Below are 24762 nucleotides of genomic sequence, written 5' to 3' on the forward strand. Positions count from 1 at the left end.
ATAAGTATCAAGTAATGGGATTTGTAAGAAATGGTTACCACATTTAAATTAAGTGTGGGAATGGTATAACCTTTTGTTTAGGCCAACATCGTTAAGTAGTTAAGAAATATAGAGGAAAACTTATGTCCAGAAATAATGGCATGGAGAATCCAGGTCCAGGCACTCAAAGTGGTTTGAAAAATGTAAACAGCCTTTATTTCAATGGGCTTGAAGCATTAAAATAATCCGATGCGTACCGGTTAATGTCTTCATCAGGGTGTACTGACACACAGAGACAAAGAGGGATTATTTGCATTTGCGTTTGATTTTGTCCCCGCCCCTGGCACCAGAGCTGATTACTTCAATACCTGACACTCTTAAAGTTTTATCGCTCCCATGTTGGGCTTCTATGTAATGTTTGGCCATAGGGTAATTCAGATTCCCTGTATGGAGGGCATACCTATGCTCGGCCACTCTGTCCCTCAGCCTCCTTTTAGTGAGGCCTACAATGAAACAACCACAAGAACATCAATTTGGTACACATGGGCGGTGCTACATTTTATGAAACTGGTGATAGGATAGATTTTGTTGGTAAATACATCACTAAAAGTGTTTTCACCATATTGTTTCAATAATTGTAATTACCACAGCAGAGGTTGCTCTTGGGTTGGTGAAGCCAAGTGTCAGGTTTAGGAGCATGAAGTTAACTCCTGACTAGTTTGTCCTCGGTAGTTGAGGCCCTTCTGAAACTGACCCCTGGGGTTCAATGAATACCTCCCGTAAGGAATGATTGCTCTCAATGATGTCCCGATTTTTCTTTATGATATGTCTCATCTGGACAGCTTATTTGCTATCACGTGTTACAAAGTAAGTAATAACACTTTAGATAATACCCTTTAGACTTCTCAAGTGTTCCTCAAACATAGTGGAAAGAAATGCATTTAGATCTGTAACATTTGCCCATCTTTGTGATTCGATGAATCACAGCAATACAAGAAAATACATGGACCTTTAGTTTCCTGACAAGCTGCCAACATCACCAGCACCTGCAGCAGAAGCACTGACACCTACAGTTGTTGTTGTTGTCACATTGCCAAAGATGTAACAGATGCATTTCTCAGCCTTTGCATGCACCATAGTCCAGAATACATAATACAGAAAAATACAGGCAACAGAGTCAATTTCCTTTTTCACAATATTAAATTGTGACGAGAAGTTAAAGAGCAAAGTTATCTACTCTTGTGATCACCACACTTTTTTTCAGTTGTGGTTGTTATGTAAGATTGCAGTAGAAGTAAGTTATTTTCAATGTCTCCTGTGTAACAACAATTGTTCAATAGAGTTACATAAGTGTAAGTGACATTGAAATTGGCTTCTTCAGCAGCCACACAGAGAAAGTGTTAGGGTGGATCAAAACATATGAGAGAAGAAGCTCTCGTTCTGGCCACGACTCTCAGTGTACAATTACGTCTACCTGCATTTTTACCTGTAAGCAGACAGGTTTAGACAGATCAGACAGATACAGAGATAGATAAATGTGGGCAGCCACTGGTAACCAGTGAAGGGAGTGGAGGAGCGGAGTAGTGTGAGTGAATTTGGGTTAAAGACCAGTCGAGCTGCTGCATTCTGGATGAGCTGCAGAGGTCGGATGGCACTAGCAGGCAGACCAGCCAGGAGGGATGAATAAAAAGCCAAACAGCGCCTTCCAGTCAGTGGGGGAGGGTCAGTGTGCCTTCAGTCTGTAGACCAAGTTGATCTCCGGAATGGCTCCTCTTTAGAAATGTGTCATTAAAGTAAAAGCACAATGCTCATTTTATTGCTGCAATGCTTTATGTCAAGCTATATTACAAAGCTTTATTTTGAAGAGTTGTGGACATGCTAAGTATGAAAAATAACATTGGTTAAATAAATCTTTCTCTAAGTTATATATATGCCACACAAATGAAAAGTATTAAACAAATGCAGTTTAATTTCTGGAAGGTAAAAAACATCAATAAAAACCTAATCTGGTTTTCTAACTTCACTCTGCTCCATCGACTGTTTGTAAAAAGCTCTGCGCACAATGTCCAGCACACAAACAATAAAAAGTGACAGTACATTGTAGAACAGTTTGAGGAGGACTCACTAATGACAAGGAATAGTTCTGACTTTTTTCTGTTGTTTTATTACGTCTAAAGTGTACGTATGTTGCCATTGACTTTAATTGTATATTAGAGTCTGGTGCCACAAAGTTTACCCTTTAAACTCCAGAGGTGTTTTGTTGACTCAAACACTTCACCCACACCTCCATTGGCATAGTGGTGAGTAGATGATGAGTGCATTTTCATTTTTTGGTGAACTATCCCTTTAAAGGGCCCATATGGTGTAAAATACATTTTCTGGGCTTTTACTATCCGTAATTACTTTGAAGGGGTCAGTAGGGGCCCTCAAAGTATGAAAACAGTCACTCCGCGGACTTTTTAACTCAGTCCATTCTAAGAAATATGTTATCGAAACGTCCCCTTTCGTACTTCCTATCGGTTCTTATTCTTCTATAGTGGTATCCAAACATTACAACATGACTTTCAGCTGTGTTTACCAGAGTAAATTGTCTTGTGTCACTCAAAGTGCAGTCAGCCAATCAGAGGAGGGGCCTGTTCTGTCTGCAGCTCCAGAGAGAGGCAGGAGAGAGGACATGGAAATACACATTGCAGCAGTACTTTCGACTTTAAACCACTGATATATCATCTTAGGGGTACCAATACCTCTAATTAAATCCAAGAAAGGTGTAAAATATGGGGCCTTTAATGTCCAATCTTTTGTCGGGTTAGAAAGAGGGACACACTTCTCAAGTTCCCAGAGAAAGGACATTTTTCCACATGGTAAAGTTTTATATTGTAAAACTTCATGCCATGAACAATCTCATGAAGTGACACATTCTTTCAACATTATCAAACATAATTATTTAACCTCTCACTGATAAACCCACTATGCTTTACATGAATATTAGTCTTGACTTTGTGGTGTACTTCCACAGAGAAACACAATGTCTTTGTTTTGATTGAAGTAAGAAATATGCAATTTCAAAAAATAATAATTGGTGAATAACAATAAATAATACATATTAATAATCATAATAGGACACATGGTGCTAAAGAGAAGGATGACTTACGATTTTATCCATTCTCACCTAAGTGTTTGTTAGATTTCTATTTAAAAAAATGAAAACAATGTCTACAAGGTATTTGTAGCAATTGTCTAATGTCTCATGTCCACCCTGTGGTATCTGCCGTGTTTAGTTTATTTATTATTCAGTTTTTTCCTTTGATATATAAACCATCATTTTTATAAAACTTTTGCAGTTCAATAGAAAATATAGTGTATATATATAGTGTATGGCAGCCATTCCCAAACTTAAGAATGCCGCGGCCCAATTTGAAAACTGAACAATTTGTGCGGCCCACCCACACCTTTAATCACAACTATATGATCCACACACAGGACTAGAATCAACTATTACCATACATATTGTAAGCTATTTTATTTAGTGGCTTTATTATGGAAGGTTGGTGTGTATAAGCAGGGTGTTGGTTGGGACTCTTGTTTTGAAGGGGTTCTAACAGAAGTGGGTTCTGTCGGGGAGAGAAGTTTTGGAAGAGTGAAGGAAAATAAACTTGTGTGTTGTCCCGATTCAATAACCATCTTTCGTGTCCTCGGCTCGGCTACAATATTATTCATTATATAGCAAAAATAATTGTATATGAACGCAGGCATATGCAGTGCAAATCCAATAACATCCACATTTAAGCGTAACAATTTGCAAAGCAACCAATGTAAAAAAAAACATGAAGTGCAAATAGTGGATTGTTAAAAATATTTTCTTGCTGTTTGTATAACAGAGCACGACAAGAATATCAGGGAGAAGAAAAACACATTTGAGGCATAACCATATTTACTTAAGGCGTTTAAGGGCCCCCCATCACATGTGTCGCTATCACATGTCCATAAACTGACATTAACACTGCAATTCCTCTAGTCTGACACCTCAAGCAGTTTATCTCGATATACTTGATATTGACATATCGTGTGAAGTGACATTGTGTCACCTGTAACTCACCCAATGAGAGGGGGGGTGTTGCCGCGTAGCTGGCTCCGATGCTCTCTCAGCGTGTTTTTAAAAGATGCTCGAGGCTTGGATAAATATTGTCCATGTTTAATTTCTAAATGGCGGCGCACTTTACACGGTCCCAGGGTCTTGTTACCTTGCATCTCAGCGCACAGCACACACACAGGCTTGGGGGTTGTCCTCTGGGCCCGCGACAGGTCCTCACTTGAGTCCTTTCTGCGAGTCCTCTTTTTAGTTTTGAATGGTTCAGTTTGACTTTCTGATTCCCCTTCAGCAGCTTTCCTCTGCTCCATCTTGCTCGACCCAGCACAGAACAAAGTTCTCCCTCACCTATGATTCCCCCGCTAATGATGCGTTCAAGTGTAAATGTGACGGCCAGCAAAAACAATGACACCTGCTATGTAGGTCAGATAAAATAAGAACAACGTGGAATTTATATCTCATGTCTGTGTTTCATTACCTGTGATGATTCGTTTTTGTTTTTTTTTAAATCAATCGTAATTTTTTTGTGGTAATCAACGCTTACTCACAAATCTGAAACTTTTTTATCTATTTATTTTCTGATGACCTGATGACCGCGGCCCACACTTTGGGAATGACTGGTGTATGCTATAGTGCCAGCATATTATAAATAAAAGCATTAGATGAATATCAGAAATAGTCATCGTGTCTTGTTATAACATATTAACAATCACATGTCACACACACACATACACACACACACACACACACACACACACACACACACACACACACACACACACACACATACATACAAAACTAAACATGTGAAGATCAGCTGCCTTGCTTCACTGCACTGTGCAGGATCATTGCTTGTATGCAAATCCAAAATGTTATTTTCTTTTGAAAGTCTTACCTGACTGGCTTGGTGAGAGGATCTGTCATGCAGTAAGAAGGAAAGGTGGATCAGGAAGTAACAGAAGACAGGCTTCCACACTTATATATTGTCTGTAAATGCCTCCAGCTACCTGGGTTTGGTTGGTTGGGGTCCCTGCGCTTCTGACCTATCTCGTACAACTTATGGCTGCTGTGGGATAGATGCAGACAAAGAGAAGGAGAGTTTCACTGTCAATGAGGATACAGCTGCCATGTTTACAGCACTGGCTGCTCATAGTATGAATGCAGTGCACTGTTGTTTGGTTGGACATCGTTAGTAACCAAGGCCAGTGCTTACAACAGGTTTGAGATCCTCATAAGAGTCAGGCTCATGTATCTCTACGTGGGCCTTCATATACTGTGTTGTCATCAATAAACAAAAAGCATCAGCTTGGGGGAAAACTGATCGTGGTAATGATAATTTACAGATTCTACATAATCTATTTCAAAAGTAGAATCCTGAAGTTATGTGCATGTGTATGTATATAGAAATAGATTATTAATGATCTATTATACAGTCTTTGTCGTCTCTTATGTATCTCTGTGTAAAGAGGTAATTTTGTCCAATGGTTTCAAACATGACATGTAAATATGTAAAGGTCGTCAAATAATTCTTAGAGAACTGAACAGGAAGAAACAAAGCTCTGCTCCATATTTTTTATCCCATAATATTAGCTTTCTAAGGTAATTTAAATATATGGATATACATTCTGATGGGCCTCAACATGAAAAACTAGATGGTATATAGTTTATTATATTAATCATAGCATCATCAATCTAAGTTGCAAGTACAAAGACAACTATGTTCATATAAGTAAATGTTCCCTCTAAATACTGAGCACTTTAAAGGGATTACAGTGACTCCTCCCTTTCTTCTTTGTAGTTTTAGTCCCTTATATAACTGGGATTATCTTTCCCCGCTTTTTTTTACAATTGTTTCACCTGTAAAGAATTCTCTGTAGCCTGTGGTGATTGACAAATGATGAGTATATTATAATCTCAAGGAATGACAATTGTAAAGGGTAAACCTGCTTGTTCATGTCCATGTTCATGCTGAGTGAAGAGGTTGAAGTGGGAGGGGTGCACACATTCCATGTGAGATACCAGTTTATGCAAATCAGGGAGAGCTGCATGTGCTTGCCCTGGGTTACAAAAACATGGTGACAGTGCAGGAAGTACTTAAACACAATGGACCTTTATTTTAATGATGAAAGCACAGAGCATGTGGATTTAGAGTGTATCCAAAGCCACCTTTGCTACTTTAATGACAGAAAACAAAGTTGCAGTTCAAAGCACACGGTACAAAAGGTTTGTTCTTGGTTATCTTTTATTTAATCATGAATCATGGAGTTTTTGGGGTAACATGCATTACACCAGTCAGAGTGCCATCTCCCATGCCCCTGCACCCTGGTATTATATTTTCAGATTTGCTTGTTAGAAAGAGAGAGAACACTTTCTGCAAAAGGAAGCACTTTCACTTTGTGCACAAGCAGACCATCTGTGTGTAACGACACACACACACCTCTCTAGACTGTAAATAAAGATGGACAATGTCTCTCTATCACACATCACTCAATTTGGGGTTCAGTGGTGATTATGATGTGGAGCCATTGTAGCAAGGTCCCACAGATACTGTTGTAGAAAATTCTGTATACATTTATTCTTTGCAAGCTCATGTACTTATACTATGTGTCATCAGAAACTGAAGGCGGCCTGCCCTGGGACAAGATCCAAGTTAAACAGTTAAACAGGCTAATGAGGCTATAAATGTCTGTGTGACATACTGAGGAGATAAGGAAGGCCCATAGCCCGTATCAGGGTGCAGCTATAGTTGCAGTTGTACACTCTCACATGATAGCACTATATATCAAGCATAAAAGTAATATTATCATGAAAGAGGCCTTATGTTAACATGTGTGGAACGGTTGTTTTGAAAAACGATAATTAGCATGGGAAATGTCATTAAGAAACCACTAAGTCGAATGATATATGAACTCATACCGATTAAAGGCTCAGTTCAAAAGCCTGCAATGAATAAGATTCATAATGGTGTCAGAGTTAAACTGATAACCAGTGATTTAATATACCATTAAAAAACAGTGATTTATTGGCCAAATAAAAAACAGTGATTTAATGGCCAATTACAAACCAGTGATATAATGTACCATTAAAATGACAAAGGTCACCAAAGGAAATATGACACCATTAGATTTGGAACGAATCAGAAGTTTTGAACGAGAAAGGAAGTGGGGAAAGCCACCCCCTGATTGGTTGAACGAGCAACAGCAGAGACGGGGATGAACATATAAGCGGAAGGTTTGAAGCTCAGTCTTCAGTTGGGCTCCGGAGCCAGCTCGGGTTTATCTCTTTGTAAAAGAATAAACTCTAATGCATTGAACTCTGACCCTTTCCAGTGAATTCTTTCGACAAACAATTGAAGACTCCAGTAGCAATGGAGTATACGTGTTGGAAAAGAACGCTGCGGCAAAACTTGAATTATCACTGGTTACTGAGGTATACAACAACAACACGCCAAATATCAACTTAGCCAGGGAACTATCTCATCATCGAAAAGAAGAATGGCAAAAATGATGTATAGATATTCACGGTGTCCAGAGGCTCAGTCCTAATCAGCGCACACATTCGTGGTCTTGGCTAATACTGGTGCCTCATTAACTTTTCATCGAGCACCATCTTTATGGTAAAATAAAGGTTGAAATAAACTTTCATTTTCAATTACATCACATTTTTAACGGGTCTTTGTGCCTATTAGAGTTGGTGGTTTGTAAGTGCTGCACTCAAGTGCAAATATCATTTACTTGTACATTACTCTTGTTTTTTCCTGTTATACTACTTTAATATTGTTGTAACTCTTTATATTGTACTTTTTACTCAGCCACAATCCATTTGACAACTTCCTGGCCCAGGAAGTGTAACTCAGTATTTTTCAGTGTTCAACTTAAAGCCTGCTGACTCTAGTCGCTCCATGACTTCTTCAGGCCGCTCATCGTACTCACTAATGTCGCCGCCTTATCCTGAAAGGGAGACGCTTGAAGCAGTACCTTCCATAAGGTGTTATGAAGGTTTCAAGGTTTCAAGGTTTTAAGTCTCTTTAAGTCTACACAGATGCCCGCCTTTCTAGTCTTTTTCGGGACAGGCACCATCACCACTCAGTTGGTTCTGTTATGACCTTGATGATTTCATTGGCCTCCATCGGTCCAGCTCCTCTTTTACTGCTCTTAAGAGGGGCATGGGGACTCTGTGTGCCGTGCTCACTGCATAGGGCTGAGCCTTTTCTTGGAGTTCTATTTTCACAGGTTATGTTTATCATGATGTAATGTGTTGTTAACTGAGCCAAGGTATTACTGTTCATCATGTTCCTCATCCTCAGTCACTTCACTCACCAGCCTCCTTTTGCACACTCCACATTAATTCCAAGAAGACTATGGTGCTGGGCACTTCTCCTGCTGGCTGTGTGGTGTTTTAATGCACTGTTGTTTGGTGCAGTAAAACCAAACCAACTGATCATGAAGCAGCAGCGCTGATTATTGAGCAGCTGTGACCAGAGTGAAACTCTGAATTTTTGCTGTTTCCATTGTTCTTCAACAAAGTCAATTACCGGCTGCTTCACGTTAACGCCCCTCATCTCACTGTGTAACGCTCTGAGCGAGAGAGTGGGGGCGGGGCCCCGGGGCCTGTGTGTGTGTGCTGTCTTGGAGCACACACACACATTTTCTCGCACTCCTGGTATTTCAAATGATGGCCTGATACGATGATAATTTGTGAGCGACGTTTACGCTCACAGCTTATGTATGATGAAAGCACGTTAGTGTGTGCCCTGTCGGAAGTTATTGAGATTGCATTGCAGTGCCTGCAGTTTGAAGAAAAACCTTTCTTAGTCAGAAAGTCTATGAGAGTATGGGTGATTTTCAACCAGGCTGAAATAGCCCGGTACTCTATTGAACAGGACTCGACGCTGCAGCTGAATGGACTATAATATTCAGAGGCAGCAGGCAGAAAAAACATCTTGAAAATTTGTATAATTTTAATAATAATAAAGACGATTATAATGATAATTAACAAAATTGATCACTATCATATCATATTCCTTTTTTCCTTTGGGAGGGCGGCACCCTATCGCCCCCTATTGGACAGCCGACCCTGCTCAACATGTATAGCAAACGTAGCTCTGGTTTTCGCGTTGTATAACCACTTAAGTCAGTAACTGTCGTAAAACACATCTATGCAGGACTGACGTGCACTTAATTTTTGTTGGGAACAAATCATATGTGTCCATAGAGATTCCATTGAGGTTGGCTGTATGTCAATCAATCAATCAAATTTTATTTGTATAGCCCATATTCACAAATCACAATTTGTCTCATAGGGCTTTAACATGGTGTGACATCCTCTGCCCTTAACCCTCAACAAGAGTAAGGAAAAACTACTAAAAAACCCTTTTAACAGGGAAAAAGAACGTAGAAACCTCAGAGAGAGCCACATGTGAGGGATCCCTCTCCCAGGACGGACAGAAGTGCAATGGATGTCAAGTGTAAAGGAGAACATCAAGATAAAGGTTTTAGCAGCATTGATAATGGTTAAACATTTTGAAGTATAACTGAAGGTCAGTGAATTGGTGGATTAATGTCATTAATGGTCAAGTGTCTGAGGAGAAATACTATGTATCGAGCAGTCCTGCTGCAATCATAGTCTATGGTCAGCAGCCAGCAAGATCATGATCCACCATCAAGATCGGATGCCACTATAGTCCACAGTCATTGTCCACTGCCGCCATTAGGATCCATCATCAGCTGCCACCTTCGTGGTCCACCACCAGTATCTGATGCCAACACGATAAAGGATCTGCCTTTATTATCACGATCAGCCAGCACGATGCAGAATCCGCCATACTGGATCCACCATTACGACCTCTGATACGTGATCCACAGATCCTAATCCATGATGTGGCCACAGCCGCGGCCCTGGATCTGCGGACGATAAGGCAAAGGGACTCCGGGGAAGAAGTCAAGTCAGTAACATGTATTGATGGGATATGAATTACTTTGATGTGATAACGATTGAGAAGAGGAAGGAGAAGCTGGAAAGAGAAGCTCCGAGTGTCATGTGTCCCCGACCTTCTAGACCTATAGCAGCCTAACTAAGAGCAGGTCTAAGACAAGCCTGGACCAGCTCTAACTATAAGCTTTATCAAAAAGGAAGGTTTTAAGCCTACTCTTAAACGTGGAGATGGTGTCTGCCTCCCGAACTGAAAGTGGGAGATGATTCCACAGGAGAGGAGCTTGATAGCTGAAAGCTCTGGCTCCTACTCTACTTTTAGAGACTTTAGGGACGACAAGTAAGCCTGAATTCTGGGAGAGCAGTGCTCTAGTGGGTTGATAAGGTACTAACAGCTCTTTAAGATATAATGGTGCCATATTGTTAAGGGCCTTGAAGGTGAGGAGGAGAATTTTAAATTCTATTCTAGATTTAACGGAAGCCAGTGTAGCGAAGCTAATACTGGAGAAATGTGCTCTCTTTTCTTGGTTCTTGTCAGGACACGTGCTGCGGCATTTTGGACAAGCTGCAGAGTCTTTAACGACTTACTGCTGGAGCCTGATAATAAGGAATTACAATAATCCAGTCTGGATGTAACAAAGGCGTGGACTAGTTTTTCTGCATCCTTTTGAGAAAGGACATGTCTGATTTTGGAGATATTACGCAAGTGAAAAAAGGCGGTCCTAGAAATTTGTTTTAAGTGAGAATTAAAGGATAAATCAGGATCGAAGATCACTCCCAAGTTCCTGACTGTTTTATTGGAAGCAAGGGCAATTTCGTCTAGCGCAGCTATATCGTTAGATAATGTATCTCTAAGGTGTTTAGGGCCAAGTATTAGAACCTCTGTCTTATCTGAGTTTAATAAGAGAAAATTGCGGGTCATCCAGGTTTTTATGTCCTTGAGACATGCTTGGAGTTTAGTTATTTGATTACTTTGTTCAGGTTTTATTGACAAGTATAACTGGGTGTCATCCGCATAGCAGTGGAAATTTACCGAGTGTGTCCTGATAATGTTTCCGAGTGGAAGCATATATAATGAGAATAAAATTGGGCCGAGCACAGAGCCTTGTGGAACACCATGGTTAACTTTGGTGCGCACAGATGACTCATCATTAATTTGCACGAATTGGGAGCGATCAGAAAAATAGGATTTAAACCAGTTTAGGGCGGTTCCTTTAATGCTAATTAACTGTTCTAGTCTCTGTAATAAAATATTATGGTCAATTGTGACAAATGCTGCACTAAGATCTAACAGAACGAGGACAGACACAAACCCCTGATCTGAAGCTATTAGAAGGTCATTAGTGACTTTTGCCAAGGCTGTCTCTGTGCTGTGATTGGCTCTAAAACCTTCATATATATTATTTTCCTGGAGAAACTCACACAGCTGATTGATTTTCTAGGATTTTAGACAGGAAGGGGAGAATAGATATCGGTCGGTAATTGGCTAAAACCTCTGGGTCTAAGGTGGGTTTTTTGAGGAGGGGTTTGATTACAGCTATTTTAAAAGACTGTGGTACATATCCTGATGATAATGACAGATGTATTGTGTTCAGTAATGAACTGTCAATTAGGGGCAGAATTTCTTTAAGTAATTTTGTAGGAATGGGGTCTGAGATACAAGTTGTTGGTTTAGAACATGAGATTAGTTTGGTCAGCTGATCGAGGCTGATCAGAGAGAAGCTGTCTAAATAATTGGTAGGATTCTTAGCCGTTTCTGAGTTCTCTGTTCTTGATGGGGTATTAGTGCCAATTGAGGGCAGGAGATGTTTGATTTGATTTCTAATAGTTAGAATTTTATCATTAAAGAAATTCATAAAGATATTGCTATTTAGGGATCGAGGAATACTGGGTTCGGTGGAGGTGTGACTCTCTGTCAGCCTGGCTACAGTGCTGAAGAGAAACCTGGGGTTGTTTTTATTTTCTTCTATTAGTTTTGAGTAGTAGGCAGCTCTTGCTTTGTGGAGGGCCTTCTTATATGCTTTAACACTATTCTTCCAGTCTAGGAGATTTTCAACACAGTTGCTGGAGCGCCACTTCCTTTCTAGTTTTCTTGATACTTGTTTTAACTCATGTGTCTTGGAATTATACCACGGAGCTAATTTACTATGTTTTATGTTTCTTTTTTAGAGGCGCTATTGAGTCTAATGTTAATCGTAATGAGTTTACAGAGCTATCGACGAGATGGTCAATCTCAGTGGAGTTAGGGTTTTTAATGAATTTGTTGTTTATATCGACGGATAGTACGGGTTTAAATGTAATCGGAATTATTTCCTTAAATTTAGCTACAGCACTATCAGGTAAACATCTAGAGAATGAGTTTATTATTAGTGGCATATATTCTGATAGTGAAAAATTGAAGGTTATTAAATTATGGTCTGATAGAATTGGATTGCGCGGAAGTACCGTTAGATGTTCTATTTTGACACCGTATGATAATATAAGGTCAAGTGTGTGGTTACAACAATGAGTAGGTTGGTGTACACACTGACTGAAACCAATTGAGTCTAATATCGAAATAAATGCTACGCTAAGGCTATCTTTATTATTGTCAACATGAATATTAAAGTCACCAACAATAATAATTTTATCGGTCTTTAGGACTAGGTTTGATAAAAATTCAGTATAAGCCCCAGGGGCACGGTAAACTACAGCAAATATGATTGGCTGTTGGTGTTTCTTGGATTGGCGTGGAAGACTAAGAACAAGACATTCAAATGAGTTGTAGCTTAGTTTAGGTTTAGGATTAATTAATAGACTGGAGTTAAAAATAGCAGCAACTCCACCTCCTCGACCAAATTCTCTGGGAACGTGTGTATTTACATGACTTGGGGGAGTAGATTCATTTAGACTGACATATTCATCAGGATGCAGCCACGTCTCAGTGAGGGACAATAAATCTATTTTATGATCTGAGACTAGTTCATTAACTAAAATAGCCTTTGATGACAATGATCTTATGTTTAACAGACCACATTTAAAAGTCTTTATGATGTATGTATGTGTGTGTGTAAGAGAGAGTGTGGTGGAATGTGTTACAACTGCTACTTCCTGTGATTGAAGTTGGTGTGTATCCTCCTTTATACAAATACAGGAAACGTCTGCATGATGTACTTCACAACAACACAGGCCACCTAAAAACACAGCTCTCGGGTGATTTGTGATTCCATGGAAAGTTTACCTCATTATATGAAGCCTGCCCAACAGTACCATGCTCAGTGTCATGGCCTTTATATGAAAGGTGTATTGTCTTTGAAGTATGAGAGACCAAAACTTCCAATTGTGGATTTAAATCAGTTTATTGCAACAAACTAACCAGATCAGAATAAATCAATATCAATATTTATATATTGTATTATATTATATTCATAGAGAAACTACAATTATCTCTCAAACACAGTCAGGACAGGTTATCCTTTCAGTTTAAAACACACACACACACACACACACACACGTTTGTACTTCTATCTTAGTGACATCTAAATGCCTAACCCTAAACCTAATTCTAACCCTAAAACCAAGTCTTAACCCTCAAACAAGCATTTGAAAAAGAGAGGACCAGCCAAAATGTCCTCACTTTCCAAAAATGTCGTCTCTCTGAAAGGTCTATGCTTAAAATTGTCTTCACAAAGATACATAAAGAACACACACAAACATATAGTCCCATTTACCTCAGCTGATTTCATCCATTCAAACATCGAAAGGTTCAGCTAGTTCAGGACATTTATTATTTACGTTTACATTCACCTTTTTTCAAACATTTATAATTTTATAAATATTGAGGTTTTTCTGCAGAGTCATTCATTTTTCCGTGAGCTGAGCTGTCAGTCATTTGCAAGCCTGTTCAAGTCCACACAGGTTTGAGGAGAGGTGTAATCAAACTAGATGCTCTCAGTGAAAGCAACTGGTATTCCTGAACAGTATGTTCTAGCTATCTAATAAAGCTAGCACAAATTTCATTAGACGGTTAAAATGCTGCAGCTGCTGCAGCTGGGAATCCTGTAAAAGGGGTTGTTAACATGTTCTTTGTGGCTATTTATCATGCACAAGGCTTTGGTCTCCCTTTGCGGCCCCAGACACACTGCTTTGGCATGGATAAATTCAAGGCTTGATAGGCCTTGTTACAGTTGCTACACTGTGATCGAACCGTCACTGATGGTCCCTCACAGTTTGAGAACAATCCGCTAACCCCATAACTGGTCGAGGCAAATGACAGCCCACATTGAGTCTGGTTCTGCAGGAGGTTTCCTCCAGTTAATCTGGAGATTTTATCTTACCACAGTGTTTGCTTGTTGTAAGAACTGTTGAACTTCTCTATAATATTGAAAGGTCTTGACCATCTTCCATCGTCTTAAGCTATTGTATGATGTGATTTAGTGTTGTACAAATACATTCAAATTGAATTGAACCCCTTGTTTACAGTTTGTAAAGACATTTCAGGAGTTCAAATCCAGTTTATAACCTAAAATGTTGTTAAGGAAAGTGGTTAAACTAAAAACAAACTAGAAAGGTGCTATTTAAATGTAGACCATTTAATGTTACCATTTTGTAAATGCCCATTGTGTGTATGTATGTATGTATGTATGTATACATATATATATATAATTATTCTGATTGTTTTGTCTTTTAAGTCATTTAGTTTTGCTACTGTTGAGCTTCCCTACAAGTATTTCAGATTCTTGATATTGATACACACTTGTATAACTGGTATGACAATATACATCTTGAATCTTGAATGAAGTTTACAAAAGGCCCAACTTTATTTGATCACTTACAAACCCTGTGAATTTAGGAAGGCAGTGTTGGAACAGAGTTACTGCTCCCTCTGATGGATTATTAGGAGAATGCTGTACTGCAGGAAGCTGGACTGCACACTGTTATAAGAATAATGAGAAGAATAAGTAAAAGAAGTAAAAAAAGAAAAGAAACTATTGGGTTTCATTCTACAAGGAGATAATGACCCAAAACCTAAGAGGAGATCCAGACATAGATGTAAATCGAATGGACAAACAGAAAACTGAAAGCAGAGCAAGTTCAACCCATTTATGGAAACTTCTGCAACAGCTGGAACAATATGATTGACTGCTGATTGCGTCCGAAATTTAGATCAGGTTGCATTTAGGATTTTAGATCCCACCATGATTCCCTTTTTTTTAAATCCTTACCTTATATTCCTATTCATGCTTATCAATAAAACATTATCAATAAGTATTGCTGTTTATCAAGCTTTCTAAATTCTCTGTCCACAAATAAGTTGTTTTGAACCACAGCCTTCGCTAAAAAATCTGTCTTTACTGTGACCATTATTATTTGTATTAACATTATTCAATAGTAGTAGTGTCAGAGCGAACATTACACTATGTTAATTTCAATAAGAACTGGAAAAATGATTGAGAGTGTATGGAAAACACTGGACACATAACATGTGTCATTGTGTGAGTTTTCACTGGTGCTACTTAAAAAAAAAAAAAGCCTGACCTGATGTCCATCTTGTTTATTACTGTTGTATGACTGTGATGTAGGATTTCAATGACATGGCTGTGTCTTGGAATTCCTAAAAACTGAACAAAGGAATATATCTGCCGATTTTATTTTTTAAGTAGATTCTATTTAACTGCCTGTGGGTGCAGAGTGTCTTTCTCTCTTTCCTGTGATTGTTGTTGAGGTACTTCCTGTGTTTAAACAAATACAGGAAATGGTTTTTGGATTCACATGAATGTCCTTGGCACTTATTGCCATCTAAACAGAAAACACAATTTCACACAAATGTGTCCCTGTTGCATTGTGAACAATCATTGTTAATGAGGTTTCCTCCCGCTCATAGCAACTGTTTAAATCCTCATGAAGAGAAGAATACAGAAGTGAAGAGAGGAATCTCACAGTCTAAATGTCAAAGCATTGGCCCAAATAATGGACAGTGTTTGTATACATTTAGTTATGGGTGTATGTTTTTTTTTATTGGAAAGTTCAACTATAGTTTGCCCAAGATTTTGGATTTTGATGTGAGTGAACAATCGAACAATCTTTTACAGGGTGTATTCATATATATAAAGAGACTAGAAATCCCATAATTCCCACAAGTCAGGTCCTGTATCAGTGTTTGTGCAGCCCACTCATATCTTACTTCCTACTGTAAGAGACACTCACCCAGAAATGAACCAAACGTTTATTTTTTTATCTTTACTCCTGATCACAACATTAAAGGCACTTATAACATCACAAATGAAACTGTTACATGCCTGGTTATTAAAAAAACATTTATGGATGATTATCGTATGAACACTACCTTTATAAATAATAATGTGTATGTCATGGGTTCATTCTCTGCAGCAGTTTTTGTAATGTCACTGTGTCTCTGAGGCTCTGACCCCTGCATGTGCATGTATTGTGAGGCACCACAATTAAGGGAGTAACTGCCTGAAGCCTGCTGGGGCCGGAGACATCTGGAGAACCAGTCATAACACTGTGGAGCCTGCCATTGTTATGTGCTCAAAAAACGGAACTGGGAAAAAAAAGGGGCAGGAAGAAAGGACCTGCAACTGCTGCTAAACATGATTTCCATCTTTGGTTTGTGCTGCAAACAGGATACAGGAGCTTGACTGCTAGTCTCAGACCCACATAACTTCTTTTTTGGGCTACGAATGGATAACCACATATTAGTCTAATTTTACCCCCAAACTTGCAGGGACACTCTGGATATCAGCTAATTCATTCATCACTTCAACAACTATGTTGTGGATTTTTCTACTGCAGCTCATCAACAGTGTGAGAGGTTTATCTGGAGCTGACCATGAGACTCTGTGCACGTCTAACACCTGCTTCACCATACATATGGACAGGGTGAGCTATGCGCTGGCCCAACAGAACTGTACGCACAACGGAGGTTATATGATGACGATCAGAGACACAGAAGAAGAGAATGTGCTGCGTTCGCTTCTCTCACAGATCAAAGGACAACGTCAGGACAGGGTGCTGGAATTTTGGATTGGATTAAAACTGAACAGAGGGAACTGTACGTTGGCTGACAAGACTCTCAGGGGCTTCAAGTGGGCATCTGGGCAGGAAGATTCCCAGTACTCCAACTGGGGAGAAGAACCTGTCTCCACCTGCACAGAGAGATGTGTGAGGGTTAATTACACGCTAGTGGGTCAGAATCAACTGAAGTGGACAGCTGGAGCTTGCAAAAGCCTGGCTTTCTATGCATGTAAGTTTTACTTTAAGGGAATGTGCAAACCTTTGGCTCTGATGGGGTCTGGGGAAATAACCTACACAGTGCCCTTCTCAGAAAGGCCAGCAAGAAGTGACATGAAATCATTTCCAAAGGGAACTTATGCTGATATTATCTGCAGTGACCAAAAGCTTCACTACTCTGTGTGTACGGCGTCAAAGGACATCTATCGATGGACAGTCCCTGGTCCATTTTGCAAAACAGGAGAGCAGAATTGCGCAATCAATAATGGCGGATGCAAAGATTCATGCCATCAGGATGGAGGGGAAGTTAAATGTTTTTGCAGAGAAGGTTACGACCTGGATGAGGATGGACTCTCTTGCAGGATAAAAGACCTGTGCAGCGTTGCTACATGTGAGCATCAGTGTGTGATGGAGGAGTCTGGATATTCCTGCAAATGTCCACATGGGTTCAAACTGGATGAAAACCAGCGCAACTGCTTTGACATTGATGAGTGTCAGTCACAAGCCTGTGAGGATCAGTTGTGTGTAAATACACCGGGAAGCTACACATGCAAGTGTAAAGACGGCTATGAAATGGTTGATGGTGAATGCATTGATGTGGATGAGTGCGCACACTCAAGATGTGAGCACGGCTGCTTGAACAATATTGGATCCTTTTCCTGTTACTGCAATCAAGGTTTTACTTTATCCCAGGATGGCTTCTCCTGCCCGTGCCCAGGGGGCTTCCATCTGGAGACTGATGGATCGGCCTGCGCTCCGGATGGGTCCGAAACATCAGCTACTCCATCAGATGACCCAGCTGATGAGGGAACACACGAGAACCTCACCTGGTCCTTGACGAGAACCACATTGGAGGTCCAGCACCAGTCCCCTCATACTGACTCACCACTTCCAGACCTGGTGAACGTTACACACATCGGTCAGCAGAGCAACGTGTCCCTGCCGCCAAGCTGGGTCAACTCAAGGCTCATGGTCTGCGTCCTCGGCTCAGTCATCCCTCTGCTCGTGCTCGTCACAGTGACATTAGCTATTGCAATTTTTCGATGCAGTCGCTCCAAAAAAGAAGCCAAGAACAAAACAACAACAGACGGTTACTGTTGGGTGTCATCGGGTCTAGATCCACGTCTAGAGAAACTATACGAGTCCATCTCCACTGATGACCTATGACCTCATGATTTCGGAGGAGACTGTCTGCATTATGTTTATTTATCTAATTTATGTCTTTGCACTTTCTGTAAGTTAGGCGGTGTGTTGTTTTAATATGATTACATATCAAATCACAAATCAGAGTAAAAGATAGAAAGACAGAGTATAGAGAGGAAACAAGTTGGGTAAAAAGAAAAGTATGAAAAACACGACAGAAAGTGTAAATACATGCAGGTTTTGCTATAAAGGGGATGTGAGGGGCTCTGTATTACCAGACTGAATGTATGTAGAGAACTGATGGAGTGGTTTGGCTGTTTCCTGTTTGTTTAATAACATGGTTAAAATGTACATATGTTTTTAGGTCAGAGGACTTCATTTAATGCCAAGATCATTGTGTTCCTTTTGAAATATGTCTCATCATCAGCAGCCATATTTCCTGCTATTTTACATTGTTGAATAATGTGTGTACTGTGGTCCCCTCCTAGCCCAGCAACAGTGGCAATATTCAGATGATGGACACAGTAGGTTCCAGATTATTAATTCATATCATAAAGCAGTGGTGGGAGAATCAATCTGATCTTTTACTAAAGGAAAAGCAGCATCAATTAAAAAATATTACATTATAAATAAGAACAGAGGTATGAGCAAGAATTATTATAAGAAATAATAACATTACAATAATAGGTTTGATTTGTATCAGACTTAACAAATGACAATGTGCCTCAAAAAAAGGTTAAAAATCAAATAAAGTTGATATGGAGATGGTATATTTTATTTTATGTAAAAACACTTGTTCTCATATTTGCAGGAATCCCCCTGTCATCGTTATATCATCATATGATTGGCTATTCTCACTAAAGCATTAACATTGAAGCGTTACATTAATGCTGTCGCTGGTTGAAGTGATATAATACTATTTAATAGTAAAATCTATAATTAGTAGTTTGTAGATGTAATGTTTCCATTTCCATCTGAAATTTTGTGAAGAATAAAGTGACAAAATGATGAAGTAATTTGACTTACATACTGCACTTAAGTAAATACACATTTACATTTATACACAAAGGCAATCAAACACATTTTACTTACAGAGGGGAGGTTGCACAGGTGATTATGTTGGTGTAAAATGAATATGATGTAATGATAAATACACGCTGACTATCAAACCTGTGTATGTTGTATAAAATTAAGTCATGCTATAAGATGAAAACAAAATAGAAAAGTGTATTCTGGAATATGAATCTGTATCTATATTTACATTTTTGTGACCACTGCCTCCACTGAAACCAGCAGTCCAACTCTATCTCAGTTCCTTCCTGTCTTTAACCCTGAGGGGTGTTGCTTCCGGAGTTACTGGACACAATCAAACAATCAGTCAAATTTTGTTTGTATAGCCCATATTCACAAATCACATTTTGTCTCATAGGGTTTTAACAAGGTGTGGCATCCTCTGCCCTTAACCCTCAACAAGAGTAAGGAAAAACTACAAAAAAAAAACCTTTTAACAGGGTAAAAGAACGTAGAAACCTCAGAGAGAGCCACATGAGGGATCCCCCTCCCAGGACGGACAGAAGTGCAATAAAAAACATGATTTAAACCAGTTTAGGGCGGTTCCTTTACTGCTAATTAACTGTTCTAGTCTCTGTAATAAAATTTGATGGTCAATTGTGTTGAACGCTGCACTAAGATCTAACAGAACGAGGACAACTTTTTCAAGGATTTTAGACAGGAAGGTTATTAAATTATGGTCTGATAGAATTGGATTACGCGGAAGTACTATTAGATGTTAAATTTTGACACCGTATGATAGTACAAGGTCAAGTGTGTGGTTACAACAATGAGTAGGTTGGTGTACACACTGACTGAAATAAATGCTACGCCAAGGCTATCATTATTATTGTCAACATGAATATTAAAGTCACCAACAATAATAATTTTATCGGTCTTTAGGACTAGGTTTGATAAAAACTCAGAATAAGCCCCAGGAGCACGGTAAACTACAGCAAATATGATTGGCTGTTGGTATTTCTTGGATGGGTGTGGAAGACTAAGAACAAGACTTTCAAATGAGTTGTAGCTTAGTTTAGGTTTAGGATTAATTGATAGACTGGAGTTAAAAATAGCAGCAACTCCACCTCCTGGACCAAATTCTCTGGGAATGTGTGAATTTACATGACTGGGGGGAGTAGATTCATTTAGACTGACATATTCATCAGGATGCAGCCACGTCTCAGTGAGGGACAATAAATCAATGTTGTGATCTGAGACTAGTTCATTAACTAAAATAGCCTTTGATGATAATGATCTTATGTTTAAAAGACCACATTTAAAAGTCTTTGTTTCCTGAGTTGTTGCAGAGGTTGTGTTAATTTGTATTAGATTTTTGTGTAGAATTCTCCCTCTGTTATTGTTTGATTTACATAATTTAATGGGACGGTGGACAGACACACTCTCTATGGGTTTGTGGTTGTGTGACTGATCCAGAGGGAGCGCAGAGAAGTGTGTAGCACTGCAGCTCTGCGTCCTGGTCCCAACTCTGGGTTGTCATTTAATAGACTGGGTAATATTCCCAGATAAGAGAGATGCTCCATCCCAAGTGGGATGAACGCCCGTCTCTCCTAACAAGACCAGGTTTCCTCCAAAGGTTGCCAATTATCTACAAAGCCCACACCGTTTACAGGACACCACCTCGACAGCCAGCGGTTAAAAGACAACATGCGGCTAAACATGTCATCACCTGTTGTGTTAGGGAGAGGGCCAGAGAAAACTAGTGTCCGACATCGTTTTTGCGAAAGCACACACCGACTCCACATTAACTTCAGTGACCTCCGACGTGTGAAGCCGGGAGTCGTTGCTGCCGACGTGAATTACGATCTTACTGTATTTACGTTTAGTTTTAGCCAGCAGCTTCAGTTTGGATTCGATGTCGCCGGCTCTGGCCCCTGGCATGCAATTGACTATGGTCGCTGGTGTCGCTACCCTCTCGTTTCTCAGAACCGAGTCGCCAATGACCAGAGTTTGCTTCTCAACGGGTGCGTCGCTGAGTGGAGAGAATCGGTTTGAAACGTGAGCTGGTGGCTCTTTAATCGTGGGCTTTTTAAGGGTAGCACTATGCCCCCTCCGGACAGTCACCCAGCCGCCCTGGGCTCCCGGCTGCACGGGACAAGTCGAGGGACTGCTAGCTGAGGCTAAGCTACGTGCTAAGCTAGGCGGCTCCGCGGCGGCTGGCTAACTACAGCTAACGGAGCTTCTAAGTCGCTAAGCCTCGCCTCCATCGCTACCAATACACGACATTTGTTACATGTACCACTACTGTTAAAGGAGGCAGAGGAGTAAGTGAACACGAGACACTCGGAGCAGCAGAGAGCTCTTCAAACAGAAGAATCCGGTGACACGCAGATGGAAAGACACAGAATCGCTGAAGCACCAAAGAGTGGGGGTTGGTATGTGTGGATGTTTACCTATAGACCGGCGATTTAGCCGTAGTAATATAGAGAAATAGCTGTGTTAGCAGAGGAGCTAGTTCAGAGAGAGCGACCACCACCAGCGGCAGGAAAACAGGAAATGACGCAATTTGCCTACCGTAGTATATAGTAAGCGAATTGCGTAAGTTGTCGCTGACGTAGTACTACGGTAAGCGGCAACTTACACAGAACCTAAGTTGTCAGTGCTTTTAGTCCTGCTCATTGTTGTAACCACACGCTTTTAGTCTGGCGACATTATAAGATGATCTTCTGCGCGACGTCATGGACTTCATCAAACTGCCAATGATTATGATTATTTTAATGTCAGTTATTTTTTTGTTGTCTTTTAAGGCAGGGTGTGGCATGAAGCAGGCAGGCATCTGTAGGCCTGTTTGTACTGGTGGGGACTGTATTACTGTTAACCAGGACAAAGTGGACTTCAGAACAGCAGAGACAGCATGTGGAGATAGGAGCGGAGAACTACTGACGCTTCATCCTGAGACAGATGGGAGCATCCTCCACACTTTGAGTCAGGAGTTGTCTGGAAACTTCTGGATCGGACTGCGTTTACCAGCTGGCGCATGTAGCAACCTCTCATCTCCACTCAGAGGCTATGAGTGGATCTCTGGTAGCACACAGAAGAGCTTTATCCCATCCTCCGACACCTGGAAACACAGCACTGAAGTCTGCTCTCCGCACTGTGTGTCCCTTTCAAACGATCAAAAGTGGACAGAGAGACTGTGCTCAGAGGAAACTGATGGATATCTGTGCAGAACACAGCACAAAGACGCGTGCCAGGCACAGGAATTATCGGATCCAACTTTTTTCGTAAGCTCTAAAGGCTGTTCAACAGGCCCTTGTGAGCACAAATGCACGGACGTAAAAGGAGGTTATATATGCTCTTGCTTCACAGGATACATCCAAGACAGCAAAGACCCCAGGCAGTGCAAAGTGCATTGTGGCGAGAGGAAATGCCCATGTTCAGGACACAGTGGGGGCGAATGCTTCTGTCCTGAGGGCTACATCCAGAACTTGAGTTTCTGTGAGGACATCGATGAATGTTTGCAACAGTCTTGTGAACAAGACTGTAAAAACACTTTTGGAGATTTTGAGTGCTCCTGCGGAGAAGGATTTGTACTTGAAAGCAAATACAGTTGCGTCAAAGCAAAAGACAGAGAGAGTTTTTTCACCATGACTCCTGTTAGCGTGCGTGCTACCAAACCTGCTGTTGATAATACCCCGAAGACGTCTTCTGCACCTGCTGGAGGGTTTCTCTGGGTATGGGTTTTTGCTGCTGCGGCTGTGGTGGTGTTAATCTGTGTGGTGAGGTTTTATGTTGTGAGGCGTCAGAAGCGCAGAGAACAAAACTCCACTCAACAGTATCCTGCTCCTGTGGATGATAATGAGTGTTAACGCTGAGTCCACCAGATTTAATATTCATGGTTTGGTATTTTGTGAACTGTTAAGCCTCAATTTTCTGAACAGTGCACCGTAAGACATTTACCTGAGGAAATATGTTAACATGGATACATTTTAAATGCGAGCAGGCTATTGTGAATTCACTCTCAGTTTCACATATGCATCATTAAAATCAACAATAATGGGAAAGAATATTTTGAAAGTCAATTCATTATTATATTCAGATTAAGTGCATGAATACAAATATAAGCAATTTAATTCAAAACTATCAGATAATTTGCAGTAGTTAAGATAAAATACACTGTGTTATGAAATGGAGCTCAATAAAGATCAAATCTGATAAACTGGAAATCATCAAGTGTTAGTTCCTTAAAATGACCCTGAAATAAATGTACCATGTTTCTTTGGGCATTTAAATAGAGTAATCATTTGTATATGTGCATATCCATTCAACTTAATGTAAAAATATGGAGTATTGAAATAAATGTTCTTTAACCCTGATCCTAAGTGGAACACAGAGGAGGTGACTGTACACGTGGTCATTCATGAGACATGTTAAATAATTAAAATCTGAATTATTCAAACGAATCAATGCTCCATTTCCTTCATCATGCATGCTCTTAGAGCGCCATCTACCGTTTTGCTCAACAAATTGCAGTAACAGTTATCGCCAGTCTGCGTTGGTTTCAGTTATAGTTTGAAAGAAACTTTGCCTGATCTTATTGTTTAGCTACCTGCTGAATGAACAGTACTTACTTCATGTTTTGTAAACAACCAGTTTTCTGAAGAAAAGTGGACAAGTTATAGACAAAATAAAAAAAATAAATAAATAAATATATATATATATATATATATGTGTGTGTATAAAAACAATTTCCCATTGACCCTCATGAGGGCAGTAGTGTACACTTCTTCCTCAAGCTTTGTTCCTCCACCCGAGGCCTGGGAGTTTGAGGGTTCGGCCCGGTGTCTGAGCTGTTCCTAGGACTGTGCTCCTCTAGACAGAGACTTCAGATGCAGTTTCAGGAATTAGGGCTGTCACCTTTTCTAAAAATCAAGTTTGAATGTATTGGAATACTCCCCTGCAAAAGTCAGTTGAGGATGAACACTTGATGTTGCTCCTCTCGTCTGTGGTGCCTCCTCCACTGCCTCCTCCATTTGTACATCACTGTCCACATCTGTTCTAGCTTCTCTCTCTCTCTCTCTCTCTCTCTCTCTCTCTCTCTCTCTCTCTCTCTCTCTCTCTCTCTCTCTCTCTCTAACAGTGCTCACACAGTATATATGACATTCCTTGCATAGAAAACTGTGTTGATACTTTTTATCGGATGCTTCAAACACTCTCATCTCCTTGCTGGTCACACCGTGAAAAAACAGAGTTCATCCCTCTGGCATGTAGTCTGACACGCTGAACTGGTTCACAGTCTGTCTGGATTAATCAAGCCACAAGACATCAACAGACAATAACATCCAGTATTACTTCATGGTACATCTGTTTCTTGTAGTTTT

General features: G+C 40.1%; 3 protein-coding genes across 7 annotated transcripts in view; 2 read left to right on the top strand and 1 right to left on the bottom strand.

Annotated features, from left to right (window-relative positions):
- The window catches only part of LOC118116972 (calpain-1 catalytic subunit-like), a 25531-nt gene extending 20518 nt beyond the window's left edge, over positions 1-5013 (bottom strand). For 2 of the 4 annotated variants that reach the window (XM_047341821.1, XM_047341825.1), the window contains exon 1: positions 4076-4212. The gene's annotated coding sequence lies outside the window, so the exon portion shown is untranslated. The other 2 variants (XM_047341822.1, XM_047341824.1) reach the window with 2 other exon arrangements.
- An 11521-nt stretch (positions 5014-16534) lies between these two features.
- Positions 16535-19539, top strand: LOC118117019 (complement component C1q receptor). The gene has a single exon (XM_035169045.2). It carries the CDS (start codon positions 16766-16768, stop codon positions 18392-18394), a length of 1629 nt encoding a protein of 542 aa, XP_035024936.1. The 5' UTR covers positions 16535-16765; the 3' UTR covers positions 18395-19539.
- A 1611-nt stretch (positions 19540-21150) lies between these two features.
- LOC118116789 (complement component C1q receptor) lies at positions 21151-24102 on the top strand. 2 transcript variants are annotated; one of them, XM_035168660.2, is made up of 2 exons: positions 21151-21812; positions 22189-24102. In XM_035168660.2, the coding sequence occupies exon 2, from the start codon at positions 22201-22203 to the stop codon at positions 23248-23250; it is 1050 nt and encodes a 349-aa protein (XP_035024551.2). In that variant the 5' UTR covers positions 21151-21812; positions 22189-22200; the 3' UTR covers positions 23251-24102. The 2 variants fall into 2 exon arrangements, with proteins under 2 accessions (XP_035024551.2, XP_047197706.1); XM_047341750.1 differs by having other exon boundaries at positions 21156-21816.
- The last annotated feature ends 660 nt before the right edge of the window (positions 24103-24762 follow it).

This window comes from Hippoglossus stenolepis, chromosome 10 (assembly GCF_022539355.2).
Source record: "Hippoglossus stenolepis isolate QCI-W04-F060 chromosome 10, HSTE1.2, whole genome shotgun sequence".
Classification (NCBI taxonomy): Eukaryota; Metazoa; Chordata; class Actinopteri; order Pleuronectiformes; family Pleuronectidae; genus Hippoglossus; species Hippoglossus stenolepis.

Bases quoted from the DNA above. Each gene is read 5' to 3' on its own strand.
- LOC118117019 (XM_035169045.2), top strand. From the start codon at position 16,766: ATGTTGTGGATTTTTCTACTGCAGCTCATCAACAGTGTGAGAGGTTTA.
- LOC118116789 (XM_035168660.2), top strand. From the start codon at position 22,201: ATGAAGCAGGCAGGCATCTGTAGGCCTGTTTGTACTGGTGGGGACTGT.